This window comes from Dermacentor variabilis, chromosome 4 (genome assembly GCF_050947875.1).
Source record: "Dermacentor variabilis isolate Ectoservices chromosome 4, ASM5094787v1, whole genome shotgun sequence".
NCBI classification, from domain to species: domain Eukaryota; kingdom Metazoa; phylum Arthropoda; class Arachnida; order Ixodida; family Ixodidae; genus Dermacentor; species Dermacentor variabilis.
Window position 1 is genome coordinate 84,731,305 of NC_134571.1, and position 19,285 is coordinate 84,750,589.

General features: G+C 48.9%; 1 protein-coding gene across 2 annotated transcripts in view; it reads right to left on the minus strand.

Annotated features, from left to right (window-relative positions):
- Gycbeta100B (guanylate cyclase soluble subunit beta-1-like) overlaps window positions 1–19,285 on the minus strand; it is a 45,479-nt gene that overhangs the window by 2,374 nt on the left and 23,820 nt on the right. Inside the window, exons 3-9 of one of the 2 annotated variants that reach the window (XM_075689644.1) lie at window positions 15,667–15,767; window positions 12,982–13,256; window positions 6,247–6,531; window positions 4,910–5,319; window positions 3,813–4,050; window positions 1,870–2,010; window positions 1,445–1,602 (exon numbers count right to left, since the gene is read on the minus strand). In XM_075689644.1, coding sequence (XP_075545759.1) covers window positions 1,445–1,602; window positions 1,870–2,010; window positions 3,813–4,050; window positions 4,910–5,319; window positions 6,247–6,531; window positions 12,982–13,256; window positions 15,667–15,767 — 1,608 coding nt within the window. The remainder of the gene's footprint in view (window positions 1–1,444; window positions 1,603–1,869; window positions 2,011–3,812; window positions 4,051–4,909; window positions 5,320–6,246; window positions 6,532–12,981; window positions 13,257–15,666; window positions 15,768–19,285) is intronic. The other variant, XM_075689643.1, reaches the window with a different exon arrangement.

The following is a 19,285-nucleotide window of genomic DNA, read 5'->3' on the forward strand; positions in this document are numbered from 1 at the left end:
AAACGCGTCATCATATATATACGCTTGTGATGGCCGCGGTTCCAACGCGCGAGCGTATCCAGTCAAAAGTGTGCGTAGCATTACTATTGTTGTTTCTTTATGAGCAACTTCACGCCCAGCCTTATGGCAACATGACGCCAGCAAATTTTGCTCTGTGTCATGACATGACGAGAATGTCGACGATTGTGAGGTCCCGCATTTGGATACCCAACTTTGGTATCAAATTAATACATCTGATTTCCCAGTCTTCGTGCTTGCCGAGTCCCATCACTTTACACACGAGAAGCATGTGGTAAAGCGAGAGAGAGAGAGAGAGAGAGAGAGAGAGAGAGAGAGAGAGAGAGAGAGAGAGAGAGAAAGTAGGAGACAGGAATGGCAGGGAGGTTAACCAGACACACGCCCGTTTTGCTAGGCTGTGCTAGGGTAAGGGGTATGAGGACGAAGAGAGAGGGGAGATATAGACCACAGTTTCGCGCACATTTGAAGGTTCGCACCGAGTCTCCACGCGGTTGCCAAGACCTATCGACTTGAGGTAGACTTGGTAGAGTTCCTACTCCCTTAATAGGATTGAAGCGCCTAGGGTTCGACGACGCCGCTAGCATACACTCTGGGAAACGACGAAGTGCTGTCAACTCCTATGCATAGGAGTTGATTTGCAGTCGCTCATGAGCGGCAGCAAATCATTGAACTTCATTCTCTAGTACATCTTATACTCTCCTGAGGAAGTGTGTCTACTCTGCATGCGCCCCAACGAAGTGAACGCACTCCAATAAGGAAGCACAAGAAAATGGAGACAAATATGGAGTAAGCATTTGCAACAATTACACCCACGCAAAGGAGTTGCCAAAAGTTGTCGACGTTCCGTAATTGTTATTACGGTCTACGGATGTGCCTAATATGCCTGTTATAGTGCCAGTCCGTTCCATCTTGGCGTATACGGGCGCTTCCAGTGTTGGTATACAAGCAGCGACTTTGGCTATATTCCATGTTAGCAAAACGACAATGACTCGGGGAAACTCAGTGACTCGATCGGTTTAATTACTTGGATAACTTAGAAGCGAAGTATACTTAGTCTCTAAGTTCCAGTACTACGCTTTACCTGGAGTATATGCTGAAGTTCCGAGGATACGGTGCCATTACGAGGCACTTTTATCGTCTAATCGATGGCAATGCAGGAAAAAGGTGTTCCCAAGCAACGTGTCATCGCATGGAAGCTCACGTTATGGAACAGTCCTTACTAATTCGGCAGAGTGACAGCACCATGTCCACCACACTCAAGTTCCAGTGCCTTTGCATACAGCAACACTAGTCGATTCGATGAAATAAAAGAGCTTCGACAGGGTATCTGGAACACTAAGCGGCAGCAAGTTTGTGTGTAGACCGCAGGTTCAAAGAACATCCTCGACGAAGAGATAGCGCCAAGGCGGCGGATTTGTGTGCGTACCGGTATGCGTCTTCGGAGACGTTGATGCGCCCCTTCTCTCCCGTGGTCTCCGTCCGGCTGGTCAGGTTGACGGTGTTGCCGAAGAGGCAGTAGCGCGGCATCCGCTTCCCGATCACTCCAGTCACCACCTCCCCGGAGTGGATGCCGATCGTCACTTGCTGCGCAACGCGCGCGACAGCGAGTCCCAGCGCTGATCAAATCGAATGAGAAACGGCTCATGCATGGGTCGTCCCATACACAACCGCTAAGTGTGTGTACCGCTGGCTACAAGCAAAAGTAGATATGCTAGAATTGGCAAAGAATGCGTGGTTCTACGTAAACGTTAGTGTCTAAATAGGGACTCGAGAAAAAACTCGACCGGAGCATTCCACGTGAACACTGCACGCCACGGGGCAACGTTATCAGCCGCGTCGACAAGTGCTTACCACGCTCTGGTCGTCGTTCATCTTGACCTGCTTGCAGAGGTCCATGATGTCGAGCGCCAGGCGGCCGATGCATCGCGCGTGACTCTCACAGGGCTCTGGCAGACCGCTGACTGCCATGTACTTGTCACCGATAGTCTCCACCTGCGTGCACGGAACACGATAGTTCGAGGTCATCCTGCACTCATAGCATTCATTTGCTCTTGTTACAAATGAGAAAGAAAGAAAAAAAGAAACATTGAGGATGTAGCGTATATAGTATACAGCTTTTGCATGATGCAAACAATCCTGTGCACACGAGCAAACGTTGGCTTCCCGCCACCATCGTGAAGAGTTATGCGATGTGTAGGGGCGCAGGACGTGTGTTGGTGTTCTCGCGTGCACGCTATAGCTTGCTCGTCGCACAACGCAGCCTCGCAAAGGCAAGCTTGAATGCCGTTTCCCTGCAGAGTACACTCCCCATGCAGGAGAGAGGAAGCATGCGAACCTCAGGCGTAAGAAACTGGTACTGTAAGCTCGTTCTAATGAACCAGAATGAATAAGTAAATTCCGACGCGTGTATTTATACCAAATGTTTCGATGGTTGGGAAAGGCGTTGAGATTGCAGTTGGCATCATGCCGAAATGCCGGAGGAAGGCTTTCTGGAAACTGCAGTTTTGATTGCAACACGAATCTCGAAAGTATATCTCGCCTTAGGATACACATATGGCTTCCCTACTGCCTGGATTCAATGAGCACGTTTCGACATGTATCCCACAAAGTGCAAGAATTATAAAGTGGCAATTAGTGAAAATATTTGGTTAGCTACCTGGATATTGCGATTTTTTGTCGTGAAAGTCATACGCGTGTCTTCGGGTAATCCGACGGAAGGTAATTGCGCTACACTGGGTGTTTGTACGAAGACTTTAGATAATATATAAAAATAGCAGTTTTGAAACAAAATGATGGTTCCTTCGGAGGCATACCGTCTGTGGTGGCGACCTCCAGGTGACAGGTGATACGGGGTAATCAGTCGCTAATTAACAAAAACCCATGAATTAACTTTTCAGTTGTTTCTTTCAGCTTGCATATCGTAATTGGGAAGTTGAAACGGGCTTTCCGTAGAAGCTATATCAAATTTTGGATCTGGAGAAATGCAATTACCCGCTGCTGGGTGGCGTAAGCAGCACGTTGCCTCGAGGGGCGTGGCTTTGCGCTGGCTCCAGCGTCCCAGTTTCGCTTGCGTACACTGCCCTGATAGCCAAAATTCGTCGGGCCACAGCTCCGCGGGTAATCGCATTTTTACAGGTCCAAAAGATGATATGGCTTGTACGCAGATCTCGCTTCAATGTACAAAATACGAGCCGCCCTCTGAATAAACTAATTGCTTAAAAATTAATTAATGTATTCTTCTTAATTAGCGGCGAATTACTCCTTATCAACCCGTCACCCCGTGGTCGCCACCACTGACGGCACATCTCCGAGGAAGCGTCCATTTATTTAAAAAACACGGTTATATTTAAACATAACACCTTGTATGCTCTACGAAATAAAATTAATTGTTCAAGGTAAAAAAAAAGAAAGGGGGGGGGACCGTATGCTACACACTTGCTCGAAGGAGGAAGATGGGGGGTTGTTGTATGGCGCGAAGTTACGTGAATGGGTACACGCGAGTTGTGCCGAATCAATTATATTCTAGGATTTCATGCTCCAAAACCACGACCTAATTATGAGGCACACCGTATAGTGCGGGGCTCCGAATTAATTTTGACCACCTGAGCTTCTTCTTTAACGCGCACAACAGATCTAGGTTCACGAGCGTTGTTTTGCATTTCGCCCCCATCGAAATGCAGCCGCCGCCGCGGCACGGGTCGAACCCGCAATCTCGAACTCAGCAGCGCAACGCCATCATATATACTGCAAGCTACACACCGCGGCGGGTATAGTTGCGCAAATCAATTTGGCACCTTGTACACGTTCGGGTTCTTCTTGGGATCGGTGAGCACGTCGAAGGTCGTGTAAATGTCGTTGAGCAGCTTGACTATCTTCATGGCCCCCTTGGAGTCCGAGTGCTGGGCGCAGTATGCGCTGAAGCCGACAATGCCGCTGAATAGTATGGTGACGCAGTCGTACTTCTTGGCGGCCACGGGCCGGTGGTGGCGGAGCTCGTTGGCGACCGACGGCGGCAGGATGGAGTACAGGAGCCTGCGAGAGGAAACAAAGATGTTGTGGCAACAGTGCTTAATGTTGTGGCTCTCCCCATGCGTACAGTTAGGTCGCGTGTGTGTCGGTGTTAAACTCAGCCTGCTATACGTTATCAGAAACTTGAGAACTTGAGACATAGAGATACACAAACTTGCTTTAATGATGTGCTGGGGATGTTAGCCTCGCTGTTCGCATGACATGCTGCTGACAAGCGGCGCGTGGATGACGCGTGGGCGAGATCCACAGCAGCAGCCGCAGACGGACCTGTCTGCGGACCGCAGACGGAAGCCAGTCTTCTCAAAGTGGCCAAGATGAGATCGACAATGAGGCTTTGGATGGACATATTGCCGACTATACTGCGCACACCTCTTGAGGCTGTGTATGTCCGCGTACAGGTCACGAGGTTTGAAGCAGTTTTTAGAGATTTAAAAGCCTTATAACATGATACAACTAAAGTAAATTTCTTTGAACGCATTCGATAAATACATTCGCGCACCTCTACAACGAAGGCCTGTACAACGAAATTATCTGTATAAAGAAGGAATAATTATGTCCCGGTACTTTAGTAAGCTGTGTGGTTCGCGACCTTTACAACGAACTGACCTGCATAGCGAATAATTTTGGAAGCCCCAAGTACTTCGTTATAAAGCCGCTCGACTGTAATGTCTTTTGGTATTCAGGGCAGAAAAGGCAAAGGTCGAATACGCAACGGACGTTTTCCTCTTCTGTCCTATACGTGCCAGACCGCGCTGTTTACAATACGCAGCATGCACACGCAGGTGCACCCTCTTCACTGAGCGCTGTACAGACCTCTCATTGTTTCACTACGGGGCGCCGACCCCACAGCTGGAACCCCCACCTGTCGGTCTTTTTCTTCTCGTCCTCGAGCTCCCGGTACGTCTGCTGGAGCTTGTCGGTGAGTATCTCGAGGTTCTTGGTCAGCTTGTACTCGGCCTCGAACTGCTCGGAGAGGAGCACCAGGTCGCGCGTGGCGTCGTGCAGCGGTATGTCGCTGAGGTAGAGGCCCCTCCGGTTCAAGTCGTCCAGGTTGAGGACGCTCGGAGAGCACAGGAACAGCATGAGCTCGGTCTCCGGCACGTACAGCATCTGGCCCTTGAGGCGCATGCGCGTTGCGCGCTCGCCGGTCTGGCCCGCTGCGGCGCGCGTGCGAAGCACGTACACCGTGTTTATGTGCGCCAGGATGTTGTCGAAGGTCAGCTCCATGTGAGGTCGCACGAGCTCCATGAAGTCCGAGATGCGGCTGTTCTCCTGCGAGAGAGAGAGAGCAGATGGTGCCCACGGCGTGCGTCTGTACAGTACATCAAGCGGCGCGCCCACAGCACCTTGGCCGTTCCTCACGCAGAGCGCCTCCTATAGCTCCTATTTATGCATATTGCAACGTCACAAAAATGTCCGCTCGTTGCTTGACTCCGTAACGTAAAGGAACAGTCCCGCTCTACGGACGCATGTGCGGCGGTGACTGGAATACAAGCACAGACCTTCGGGCGACATCTTTCCTTTTCGTCGCAACTTTCAGCTTTCTCGCACATTTCCTCTTTCCCCAAATGTAGGGCAAATAATAAGGCTCGACCCTGATGTTTGTTTCTCATTCTTTTCTCTCTGATGGCGTTCGCGAGTTTTCAGAATCAACGAGGCTGTCATGCTATAGTGGTTGTGTCGCCAACCACGTGTTACTTGCACACCACTTTGTGATTGCAAGGACCCGGAGAATGAGCCCGGGCGAGAACTTTGCAAAGGCCTTCACCAAAACAAGTCTCCTTGTCGAAACGCTGGCTTCAGCTCGATGCATCGCTTATTCGACCACTGGGTATCCATCTTCCTGTAAAACAATGTATTGTTTGGATCTTTATAAGCCCCCGCATATCTGCTGCAGTCTTCAGGCAGAGAGAGAGAGAGAGAGGAAGTGTGTGATTGCGGAGAGGAAGGGGCAACATATTCCGCAACCTTTCAGGGAGTACGGCTCAGTCCCTAAAATTTGCAGGCAGGAAATGGGAGATTGTATATCCTTTGGGAAGGCTTTTCTACCAGCGCAGTTGTTGTCGTATGATAAGCCTGTTAACAACAGTGATGGCGATGAGGACTTAAGAGAGTTTCAGATCAGGGGGCCCCAAACGCTTGCCTCCCCTATAATCTAACACTCTCTATAACGATCGACGAGGTGATCGGTGCACCCACCTGGGCGAGCGTGGGCAGCACTCGAGTGACCGAGGTGCCGGCCTGCACGACGTTCAGGTTCCGGTCGAACATGACGTGGAAGGGAAAGGCGCGGCAGAACGTGGCCGGACTGATCTTCTTCTCCTGCAGCGACTCGGCGTCCAGGAAGTCCTCGAGCTCGGGCTCCGGCGTGCGCGGCCGCTGGCCTGTCTCGCGGATGGCGAACTGGACGTGGTCCAGCCCGTCCTCCTTGCCCTGGAGCTGCTCCACTTGCACCTCGGTGTGGTGCAGCTTGCTCGCCACGGCCTGAGCACACGATCGATTTACCGTTCGATCGGCAAATCGGTAGATCGGCAATCACAGATCCTGCTCTCTCTTCGAGAATAGTAAACAAAAACAAAAAACGGCGACGTCTGTAACCCTTTCGGTGTAATAAAAATGTAATTGGTAATTCCCCTTTGGACCCTCACTTCATTTTATAGTTTAGAAGTATAAAGATCATATCACTATTTTTAGAAGTGTGTCCACACTACGAACATTCAATAAGAGTTTCATAAGCTTCACTTAAGCGTAAATTTAGCCTTGTTGATGATTCACAACTCTGGACGTAGCGCGTTGAGGACGAGAAGTAAGTGTGCCCTGTCGCTTATTATTTTGCCCTCGTCTGCAAATTATCCCGCATATATTTCATATGCTGTTATTTTATTCTTTTTCTTGCGATATACTTCGAATGCCTCAATTTGACTGAACATCACCCCATTCTTATAGACAAGCTTCATGTATGGTAACTAGTGGGTATATTGACGGAAAAAGAAAACACTGTGACCAAGCGGGCCATTTTTCTTTTTTTATTCTCCGTTCACCGCTTTCAATAACAACCTTTGCCAAGAACGACGGAAAGCTGAGCTAGTTTGTAAGGATACATTAATTATGCAAAAAGGTGAGGCGTGCAGACAGGACACAAGATAAGAGAAGTGGCGTTCTTGTTGTCCACTTCTCTTGTGTCCTGTCTGCGCGCCTCACATCTTTTGCATAACCTTTGCCAAGTAACTTTGGAAACTTAGTGTTGTCTTCCAGTATATTTGGAGCAAAATAGTTTCACAAAAAGGGGTACTTTATCTTTTGCCTGCACAAAAATTGATGGCAGTGCCGCTTTATTTTCGTGACATTGCACTTCTTGCCAATATCACTCCAATCAATGGCCACCCATACTGAAACTTAGCGTATTGAATACGTTGGTATACTGACACTGGACGCCGGTTCCGCGTTTTCATAAATGGGTTGAAGTCAGCTTCAGCCCTTTTTATTGCCGCGAAGTCAACAAGAGAAAAAAAAACGCCGCTCAAGAGACATGACGAATTAGGCCCCCTCTCTCACCAGCCTTGCACATGTCGGCATCTTCCTCTTTCTTGTTCATCTGTTAAGCTGAAATCCTCGTCCCGAATAAAACGAGCAGGACGTTCACCATCACGGTGTTTCGAGCGTGTCACTTCTGTCAACGGGGAAGTTCGCTCAAATCACAAGCAGCGACCTTCCGCGCAGCCACAGGGTCAACAGACATGCAAGAAGATAATGATAAAAAAAAGCAAAAGAAAACAACCTCCCGTTCGAATGACGACCGCAAATACCCGTGTAACCTCGAAAAAAAAGAAGAAAGAAGGGAACGCATGTCTCTTATTCATTTCTTTTTATTTGTTTGTGTGGCTGCTTTGACGTTCATTCGACGGAGTTACCGCTCTGTGTACCTCGGGGGTCAGCGAACCGTTGAACGAAACGTTTGCGCGGACGCGCGGAGGCAAGTTTGAATAGGGACCGTGTAGGCAATTCAGAGAGGCTGGATCATTTTGCTATGACAGCGGGTTAAATACGTGTTGCTCCCGCCATCGCGCCGTCGCATTGTCCAAAAATATGCGCGCAGCCAGCCGAATGCTTGCAAGCAAGCTAAGGAGCACACGGTCTCTCGCTCGTTTATAACGCTTCCGCGGTGCGTAGCAGTACGTAATGCGCGCGGGAGGCAATGGCAAAAGCCAGCGAATATCGCTATAGAGAAACGGCTATAATCCTGTTTCGAAAGCGAGAGGGAAAAGAAGGGAAGAAAGGACGGGATAAATAAGTAAGAAAACAAAGAGGGAAAGGCAAGTTCACCTTGAAAGATTGGGCGTGGAAAAAGCGGGCCCGAGAGGTGGATACAAGTGCTAGCTATGGTGAGTAAGAAAGAAAGAAAGGAAAAAAAGAAAAGAAAAGAAAAGAAAGAAAGAAAGAAAGAAAGAAAGAAAGAAAGAAAGAAAGAAAGAAGGAAGTGACATTCGCGAAACATCAGTAGAAGCGCGGGCACTTGCTTGCAGTGCGGCCTCACGTGAACCGCGATTTGAATGCGCGCTGTTCTTTGCAACTATACAGGATGTGTCACTTAACTTAAGCCAAACATTAAAAATATACAGTTGCCACGCAGCTGGACCGAATCAATGTAATATCGTTTCCCGTCGTTTGGCGATACTTCGATTATCTTTTGCATTCCGCCTATTTACATAATAAGTCTTAATTCATTAATCAATTTCTTAAATATTATAATTAGATGAAAAGTATCAATGAGACAATTGTAGAGCAACTTGAAGAAAACCCGATATAGTTTTCTGTTGCTCAATACGTGCTACATAAAAGTGTTTCTCCAAGCATGAAAGAAGCCCGCGAATACTATTCGCGGGCTTCTTTCATGCTTGGTAAAACACTTTTATGTAGCACGTATTGAGTAACAGAAAGCTGCATTGAGAATTTCTCATGTTGTTATAATTATCCAACTATAACATTTGAAAAGTTGATTAATTGATTAAGACTAATTATGTAATTAGGAGGAACAAAAAAAATCGCAGTATCTCCAAGCGACGGCAAACAACATTACCTTGGTTCGGTCCAGCTACGTGGCATTTGCATATCGTTAAAGTTTGGTTCAAGTTACGTGGAATGCCTTGTATGTATAATTCGTTCTTCGCATCTCCTTAGTTACTTGGTAATCTGTTGGATCATGTCTGGGACAACTGCCAGTTCGTTCTCCTACCTCCTACCGTTCTCCTACCTTTTCAGACTTTGCGAGTCGGCTTTGCAGGTCTTTTTTGCATATAAATTGCCTCGTGATATACTGCATAGCAGCAGGTTGGCGTTCGTGCCACTTCTGGACCGGTGTATATATCATCCGTAGACTGTCGGTGTACCTGCCGGCCGCTTCCAAGCGGGGCATCATCACTTCTGAATAACACGCGCACGAGAGCGACGGCGCATCGTCAGGTCGCAAAATAGCTGGCACTTATTTTGCGGAGGCGGGTTCTCAAAGCTTACTAGGAGCACACTGGGTATTCTAGAAAAAAAAATAAATATTTTTAAGATGTCTGCAGGAGTTACACCTCCACAGCGTTTAAGACTTTTCTCGTCGCTGAATAACGCTCGTTTTTTTTTCTTGCTATTATTATTGTTATTATTGTTGTTATTATTATTTTTGTTGTTATTGTTATTATCATTGTTGTTGTTCTTGTCGTAGTTGTCGTTGTCGTCGTCGTTGTTACCCCGCTCCGAATTTCAGCAGGCCGACTGTAGCTGAACGACAATTCAATGACGCAAAAGTTTGCCAAGCTTAATCCTCATGGGTGGCTTGGTGGGCTAGTAGGTAAAGCATCTTAAAGGATTAACAGCGCACACAAACGGGGACAGAGCGAGGAACAGCAGGACACAGCGCTCATATTCGGCACACCTCCAAACTGGGAAAACAGCACCGGAATCGCTAACAAACACGGCTCAGCGTACGGCAGGTGTCTGTATGAGCTACGCGTTCGGTGTCTGTATACGCTCATACAGACACCGGCGAAATGTATAGCTACAGTGCCGAGATTCAACTGTGCGTTTTGAGTGGCGCTCACAGTGGGTGTATGAGCTATGCGTTCGGTGTCTGTATACGCTCATACAGACACCGGCGAAATGTATAGCTACAGTGCCGAGATTCAACTGTGCGTTTTGAGTGGCGCTCACAGTGGGCCACCTGGACCGATTTGGAGCACTTTTCGCGCTTGGGAACCAATGTGCTATTTTGGCATGCCGTACGTGCGTACTTTGACAGGCGTTATCGTACATTTTAGAGCGATAGCTATACTACTCCAAGTACAAACTCAGAAAATGCCTGGTTCCGTAAATCTGGCCTTCAAGCTCAGCCGAGGTTAAATTGGGACTTAGCCTGCTACTACAGGCAGCTGCAGCGCATACGCCCCGTGGGCGCCCATATCTTGAAAGCGATCTGCGATGTGGACAAAATGCGCCGAGTGCTGGTATAGCTTCGTATGCGCTGTGCTTTCGACACTTAGCTCGCGTTGAAGCGAGACGCAGCATGAAGGTAAATGCGCTCGCTGCTGCTGCCGCGCCGAGCAGCGTCTGTGTGTTGTCGCCGAACAGCGTCTGTGTCCTTTCCCAAAGCGAGAAAAACCGTGCTATCGCTTGACAAATTTCGTTTAACCCCGTTTCTGCACCGGATTCGCCCTGAACGTGGCCATGCAAGATACTACTTGTGGAAAACTAAGCCAGTAGATTTGCCATTGTGCCCTGCGTGCAATGTAAATATGAGGGGACATACTACACTTAATCTGCAGTTACAGCCTCTTCGCATTCCAAAGGATCGCCCTAACTACCGCACTAACCGTGCCTCAGGGTTCGCACCTTGAACATGTACTTGGACAAATGACCATGGTGCAGCTTGTACGACCCACGTTACGAAGGCGCTTTTAGCTTTTCAGTGGGCGACACTACTAAAGCCCCTCCATACACATTTTCTTCGACCGGCAATGGCGCGTGGATGGAGGGCCTTTAGGAGACACTGGTCTCAACGAGATACTTTATATCTGCAGATGTGGTGCATACGTGCGTGTCATGTCTGTATAGAAAGTGTCGTATGTCCTGTGTGTCTCATTTGATTTACCACCGCCTTCTATTAGAGTAACATGCTAATCCTACTGCCAGGCAACCTCTTGCTTTCATTGAACCTCTGCCCCCCCTCCCACCCCCCTTTCCCTGTGCGCTCGTGCGAGAGCGTCGAGGTGCCAGAGCCACTACAACGACGTATACAACGTATACAGCTTCTGCTGTTGCCGCTGCAGCAAAACCGAGTGAGTCTGGCAAACGAAAATTGAGCTGGCGATGCAATATCCTCCTAAGTTCCGCGGTAAGAGTGCGAGCATGTGTGCGTGAGCGTGTGTCCACAGTGACGTTGGACGCATTCGAAAGCCACGCAGCGAAGGGGAAGTCGCGGTCATTGCTTGTTTTCTTTTTTTTTTCGCGAACCTTCGGAGGGCGCAGCGTGCGAAACTGGTTTAGTGTACCGGGACCGCTGGAGAAGCGGCAGCAGCAGCAGCAGCAGCCGCCTAGAGAAATGATGTTTGCAAGCCTCGAATATAGAAACGGGCGCCACTTTCGCGTTTGGAGCGAAGGAAAGAACGCTCGGTATCGAGTCTCATTTCGGGGGACAGAAAAATGAAGACGAAGTGGGCCTGAGTGGTTGTTGCCCTTGCCCTGCCCTGCAGGCCATCGCTGAAGTAACGCAAGCGGCGAAACCAGACAACTGTATACCTTCCATGTGTTGTCAGGCAGGCAACGACCCCTATACTCGTCCGCGCAAGAGCGGATCACAACGCGGCCAACCTGCGCAGAGTGAAATACGGTCGCGTCCCGTTGTTGCGGAGTATTCAGATTGTGAGTGGCCGTTGCAGAGGCCAAATTTTTCTCATGTCCGGTAAATGGAAATACATTTGCCGGACGGTATAGATTGTGGGCAAAAATGAGCAAGTTCGTGAAGGCCCGCAGATATAGTTTTCTACGTTAATATAGGCAACGTCGGTGTGAACGAAACCTTCGGAATGAAATCGGGGTGAGCTATAGGAGGAGGAGAGTTCATTCGGAAGAAAATCTCAGAGGAGTTGGCGCTGAAGGCCATAGCACTCTACTGGGCGCAATGCGAACACGCATGTGAACTTGGAGTGGCTTTTATGGCAAGTTTGTTTTAGACGCAACAGACCTGAGTTTCATGCAGGGGCGAAGCGAGATGTCTGTGATTTCCAGGACGACGTCGACTATCTGAACCAATGCAACCTGTACAGGAACAAATTGGTCCGATCATTTGTATTGTCATTCTCAATAATAATAATAATAATAATAATAATAATAATAATAATAATAATAATAATAATAATAATAATAATAATAATAATAATAATAATAATAATAATAATAATAAAGATGATGACGATGATGATGATGCGCTCCTTTTTGCACTCAGGCGTCATATACACACTCGCTTTAATATCAGTCTGATTAGGAACCGATATATTCGTATATGAAGAAGGACTTAACAACGATAACAGGAAAACGAATATTCAATGACGAGGCGTATGCAGAGGCCACCGTGTAGCAATGCGGTCTTTCTGGAAACGCCGTCGTGGAATACTATAGTGCGTAGCGTGAGCAAGACGAGGTAGCAAGAAGAGCGCATGAACAGACACAAACACTGCGCTATATGCCTGCGTGTTCCTGTGCTTTCCGAATACGCAGAAGCTGATGTTTTTATTGCTGCGGGGCAAAAAAAAAAAAAAAAGAAACCCAAGACCGGTGTTCGTGTTGAGAGACCACTGTGAATAACGTCGCGACGGGATGTGTCTCGTCGCCTGCGGAGACGTCGTGCAAAGCCCGGATCGCGTGCAGCGGCACAGCGCATGCGCATGAGCGCACCTTGACGATGCCGATGACGATGGGCTCGAGTCCCTCCCGCTCGGAGTAGTAGTGCAGGAGCAGCGCCCCGTCGCCGGGCCTCTCGGTGCAGCGGAAGGAAGGGGCGCGCATGCCCGGGTAGATGGTGGCCAGGTGGTCATGCAGGGCGTCCAGGTTCTGCAGGAAGTCCCTGGGAGTGGCGCCCAGCACCTGCAGGATCTTGTCGTAGCCGGACTCCTGGCAGAAGTCGAAGAACATGCGCCCGAACATCTCCAGGATCTCGTCAGCCGGTATGCCTGCGGCCGAAGACGCCGTGAAAAATGATTTTTAGCCCTTTTTTTTTCCGTTGCTTTCTTTGACATGAGAGAAGAAGGACGCGTTGAGAAACCGAGGTGAGCGCCGCCTACATGCTCCGTGTCCCATGATCAGATGGTACATATAGTTTACACGTATGCTTTTGCATACACGTATACATTGCTTGCGTTAAAGAACGAGTAGAAGAACGGCTACTGCTTACACAGCGACATCCAAACAGTACTATGAAAACAACAGAGCGGCGTTACATCAAAGCAACAATGCGAACAAAATATGACAATATTGCACAGGCGACAAACAAAGATCACTCTTATGAACAAAGCGCTTTTTTTTCATCTATGTGTAGCGTCCAAAAAACTCCGCGGTTATATGAATATCTCATAAATATGCTTCACGAATATTTCATTTTGTGGCTCAGGTCATTCTATCTGTAACTATAGAGCGGCGCGCCTGTTCACGGCCTAACTACATATCAAAGTCTACGAATTAAGAAAAAAATATAATTATAATAGGCAGTGAATGTGCCGAGTAATGTAACAATGTTTAATCTATTTTTTTTTTCGCCACACTTGAGTATTTTTCTTGGCTTCGAGTGTGTAGTATTGTTCAAATTTTCAGTGTGGCATGTGTGACATATCGTCGCAGTGCACGTACTGCAATTCTTCAGGGCATGTTTTGCAAACTTCTGAACAAGTCACATGCCAGGGTTAGGGTGGAGCCCTTCACTTCCGCTTAATTATCAGCTAGGTGAATATTAGTGAAGCGATGAGCGTGCTGGGGGACCTCTAGGACCCGTTCTTCCATGGGGCTTTTCCGTCATAAGCTCCGGCGATATGGTATGGTATGGTAAATCTTTAATGAAGCCCTGCAGGTCGTGAGTCTTCACGAAGCGGGCCACTCCCACGTGGGAACCGGAAGGCCTGAGCCTCTCGGCCGCATCGTGGGCCTGCTGGACAGCCCAGAGTTGGTCAGCCAGAAGAGGGCTGCGGAGAACCGCCTCCCATCTGGCCGAGCAATTAGCGATGATAGAGCGTGACCGGGCACACCGCCAGAGCATGTTGTCTAACGTGGCTATTTCTCTACAATCGTGGCAGGTAGCGTTGGTGTAAGTATCCGGATAGATTTTATGTAAGAGCGACGGATTCGGATAGGTACTCGTTTGTAGTAGACGGAGCGTTAATGCTTGAGCTCTATTGAGGTGCGGATGAGGAACAAAGTAGGTTCTACGGCTGAGATAGTAGTGTTTAGTAATCTCGTTGTAGGTGGAGGGCGTGTCCCTGTTCTCTGGGGAGTCGGCTTCCGATTGGTCGAGGGTAGCGCGGTGGACAAGTTCACGCGCAGCCCCGTGAGCCGACTCGTTGAGGTTGGGAGGAGCACCCTTTATCTGACCCTGATGTGCCGGCGGTGGAAAAAAAGTATCTGCTGAAACAACCCCTCTATTGCTGTTTTGGTCTGATACCTTTCTTGAGGTGATTTTGCGTGTAATACTTGTCCACTATAATTGCTAAGCATGCAGTACGCCAGGCATGCAACACGTGGCCTTGCATTTCGTGCCAGAAGAGCTTGACTATTCCGGTATCGCGGCCACGGACGATTACCCATCCCAATGATTTTCGTCCAGATCCTCATTTCTTTTTCAAAACAGTGCGTTGAAAGAAGCATATGGTAAGTATATTTTCATCACTCTTTTCTTCTAGGAACCCCTAACTCTCCTCGCCCACGTCTTCTGTCAAATTCCAAGCAAGCAACCGCATACTTCAATAAGTGTTCTTCAGTGCGCGGCATAATTACACTGTACTGTATAGTAACTTCCGTACTGATCCGCGCGCACTCTTCCTTTCTGTTCGGTCGTACAAAGTTCATTACTCTACATACAACGCTCGAATAGCGCATGTGGTTGCTTTTGTTGCAGCGGTGTTGTCACAAAGCTGGTGTCATTAAATTACCACGTCATAAAAATACAGGTCGCCGGTGCACCAAGGTGCACCTTCGTTGAACCCGTATGGGTTTGACATGCCATTGGTAGTTCGTTGGCAATTCATATTTAATTGGGATAAATGTATGGCGTCACATGGGAACGAGGACACGCGTTGCGCTTTTGTTGTGTGTCTTTCTTGCGTACGTGTTGCGCTATACGTCATCCTAATTCCTCGGCAAAAACAAACAAACAAAAACACGAAGGTGCGCTTCTTCTGGATTATTATACGTGTTAGACTACCACTAGTGTATAAAAAGAAAGACAAACTGAAAGAGAAAGTGTTCGTATACTGTCAGTAGCAATTATTAACAATTCCGTTGGGTCACGAAAAGTGTCTGCAGTTACACACATATGTGTGCGTACGTGTTGTACTGCTAACAGCGACATTCAGTTCAATTCGATTCAAGACTGACCGAGGACCTTCTCCGCCGCCAGCACGAGGCTGTAGGTGATCTCGTCGTCGTACACGAGTCGAACCAGGAACTGGCCCTCCATCTCGATCTCGGCTTCCCGTCTGCAAGGACCAAGCGGAGAACCACACAAAGCCAAGCAGTTGTGTCACACTCCCTGTTATAGCTCGAACTGTGCTATACGACAGTACGCAAGAAATTAAAGCGGGCTTAAGTGCCACGAAAAAAAAAAAAGGAGGGGGGTGGGATGAGGCTAGGTTGGATCCGTGCTCGGAGTCGCCATTGAGCACCAGAGACAACATCTTACTGAACAAAGTGTTTGCACTTTTAGGGCTGGTTCAGGCGCAGAATTAGTTATTGTACCTCAAATTGTTCAATTAAAGAAAGAAACACATCCTTCTTTGTCGTTTTGTATGAACTCCCCAGATAAAACGTTCAGACTGTACCCTTTTTTTTCGCCCCCACTTGCTGGATATAGAATTTACGGTTTAAGTTTTTCACCGAATCAATTTCGCGGCTGATGTCCTGTAATTGCCGTCGTGGCGGTGCCGCTCACTTCACTTCACGTTGCACTTGTCCTCGCTCCATGGGAAAACGACTCGCCCTCCACACGTTCAAACCTTAGATTAATTACGAGGGCGCGTTTTTCTTTTCAAATAGATAGATGACCGTTAGGAGCGACGGAACAGGACAAAAAAATAAGCGTGTGTTGGGGGGGGCGGGCGGGCATTCTTGTGAACAAGATAAAAGAAAGCTACATCCTAGAATGGGACAAAAAAAAAATGGTTGCTATGATTTTTTTTTCCGCTGAATGTACGGCCACGCGAAACCGTTCCTGTCGCGATCGCTCGCTCTTTGGACCACCTAACGTCATCGCAGTCTGTACGCGATTCCTCCGGGTTTTATCCCTGGCTGATTTCTATTGATCTCACACTTGTTGACCACCTAACTGCGTGTTCTTCCTCACCCGCTCAAGAACTGCGCACTTCTTCACTGTCATCTCCACTGGGGCTATCAATCGAACAAGAGCGGAGGAACTAAACTATACACACACCGCCGGCTGTGATTAAAGACGCATAAACGGCCCAGCCGCCGTGTAGTGATCGCTTCGAGGCTTATCTCGGATTCGCGATCAACAGCGAGAGGGGCCTAGCTAACCGGTCACTGAAGAAGCGCGCGCCGTGCAAGACCTCCCGCCCGTTCCTTCTCTCCCCCTCCCCCTCTTCCCCACTCGTGCGTACGAAACGAGAAGCAAAGAGTGTCAACAAAAACGAGCACGAATTGATCGCGCGCCCACCAACGAAAGCCGTTTCGAAGCCTCGCTCGCGCTGCACGAAAGGGAGGCCGGGCTCTTAGATAATTCGCACATTGGCTTCATCCACGGGACGCTCCGCAAAGTGTCGCGCCACGCGCAACGACCGCACCCAGAACATCCCGGAGCTCGCCGCGTACAGATCGCACGAACAGCGCGTTCGCTCTCGCTTATCGCTCGTTCCTTTGCCGGGGCACGCAGAAAGACGCCGGGGAAGCGCAGCATTCGCGTGGGCCGAAGCACCACGCTTCCAAATACTTTCCTCTTGCATACATATATATATGTGCACACACAACACACACGCGCACATAGTATATACACGCTTGTCGGGCAAGCGCGTGGACGAAGACCACGCTCGCCGTGGGCTAATGTCTCCGCGCGCGGCGTGCAAGCGCAAGAGAAGCGACGGTGCGCCCCGTAATTACCGCGCCGTTCTCGCTGCCATCGGCCGCCGCTCCAGTTTGAGCTCGCCTGCCTGTGTGTGTGTGTGTGCGTGCGCGCTCTCGTCGCGTGACTCATTAATCGCGACAGCAACGCCGCCGAAGCGCCAACGAGACCGTGCCGCCTGCCGAGTATATCCATCCCCATTCGCTTTTGTTACGAAGCCCGTTTTCACGGTTTCTCCTGCATGCGACCCGGTCCGGGGAGCGGCGCGGTCATTCCGAGCCAAACGGTGCCGTTCTGCGCGCGCGGGCGACGCGAGTTTGTTGACTTTCGCCGGGCGCTTTCGCTGGGCGACTGCTCGCTGCTCAAGGCCGGAGTAAAGAAGTGATGAAGCTCCGCGCTAATGCCCCGCCCGCTGCGCGTTGTTCTGACTATGCTGAACATACCGGGAGGGCGTAGGGGCTCTCTCGCTGTCTTGTGAAGGAGCTGGGTCGCCTTCAGAACTGCACCTCCTCCCCCTCCTCCCCCGCCTAACTTTACACCTTGCATATCATATAGTACTGCACACTGATGCTCAGCTGAAACGCAGCAACGCGTTTTGATTGCTGTTAACGCGCGTTCGTTCTTGTTTCCTCATAGGTCGAACAACTTGTTACGGCCACATGTGAGTCAATTAAGTTATACCAGGATCATCCCCGCGCCAAGTGTCCCAGACGTGTCCCTAGGCCATCTGAGGTATTGCTTAAAAAATCACGGCTATTTACTATACCAAGCTCAGAGTGTTTTCCCGAGACATTTTTCCTAAAAGAAAAAAAAAATTCCTGTCACCTGGCATGCTTCGGAATTCGCTCAAGTACACGAAACATGGTTTCTCGGTCATCCGAGATAAACACTTTAGCGTTTCTCGGTCATGCGCTCCTACCTGTGTGTTTTCAAACTTCTCAGGCAGGTGCGCAAATCGTAATGCAAGAAAAAAAAAGAGGACAGGACAAATAAAAGAAACGAACTCGGAGTGCTCTCGCCGGACCTCTCAGCTCCTCACGCACTCGGCAGCTACGACAAAAAGACAACACCGATTAACATTTTATAATAGTCAACGAAACTGAGCACCACAGTTGAGCCCTCACGGCCTGAGTAATGTCGCGTTACACTACAGAACTGTGCGCGCCGACTGCCTGAAGCGAGACGACCACTGCACGGAACTATGCCGAGAGTAAGTAGCGCAGGAACCCAATTCAAGGCTTCATATCTCGCTAAAATCAAAATCAAAATGAGATAATGATGGAAATCAAACGAAAATAAGCTGGCCTATATAATGCACTTTGTATCATATTTTTACAAGAAGTACCTAATTGCAAAAATCGTGGCCGAAAGTGGACCAAAACCGAAATGTATGTGTGTTTAACTGGCATATTCTTTCCCATACAGGGTGTTTCAGCGAACACATTAAATGTTTTTTTAATCGCCTGTGGCAGAAAGCACGTTTCTAGTCCATGAGCTGGTCTACTCGAAGAGGCGGATATTACTTGCACAAAAGAATTTAAATCCATATTCGGCTAATTAACAAAAACTCAATAATTAAGTTCTTAACTAATTACCTTGTGGCACATATTCCAATTCACTAATTCTAGCAATGCATACCCACTCGAAAAGAAGTGTGTGGATGGCATCATTTACGAGATATGCGCCGTCAAACCTGCGGTAAAGATGCACTGTCGTTCCACTTACTTTTGGCTTGCCCAGCACTAAACGGCCTACATGGAAACAGAGAGTCATGGGAATCCTCCCTCCATAGCCAGGAAGAGCAAGCCCAAAAACAGGCCATCCGTCAAGCCCAGGCCGCCGCCGGAAGCCAACTGATTCCGGCCGACGTCTAGGGGGGAGGTAGACGGTGATAGGGAGAGCTGCGTCTCACCCGATCACCCA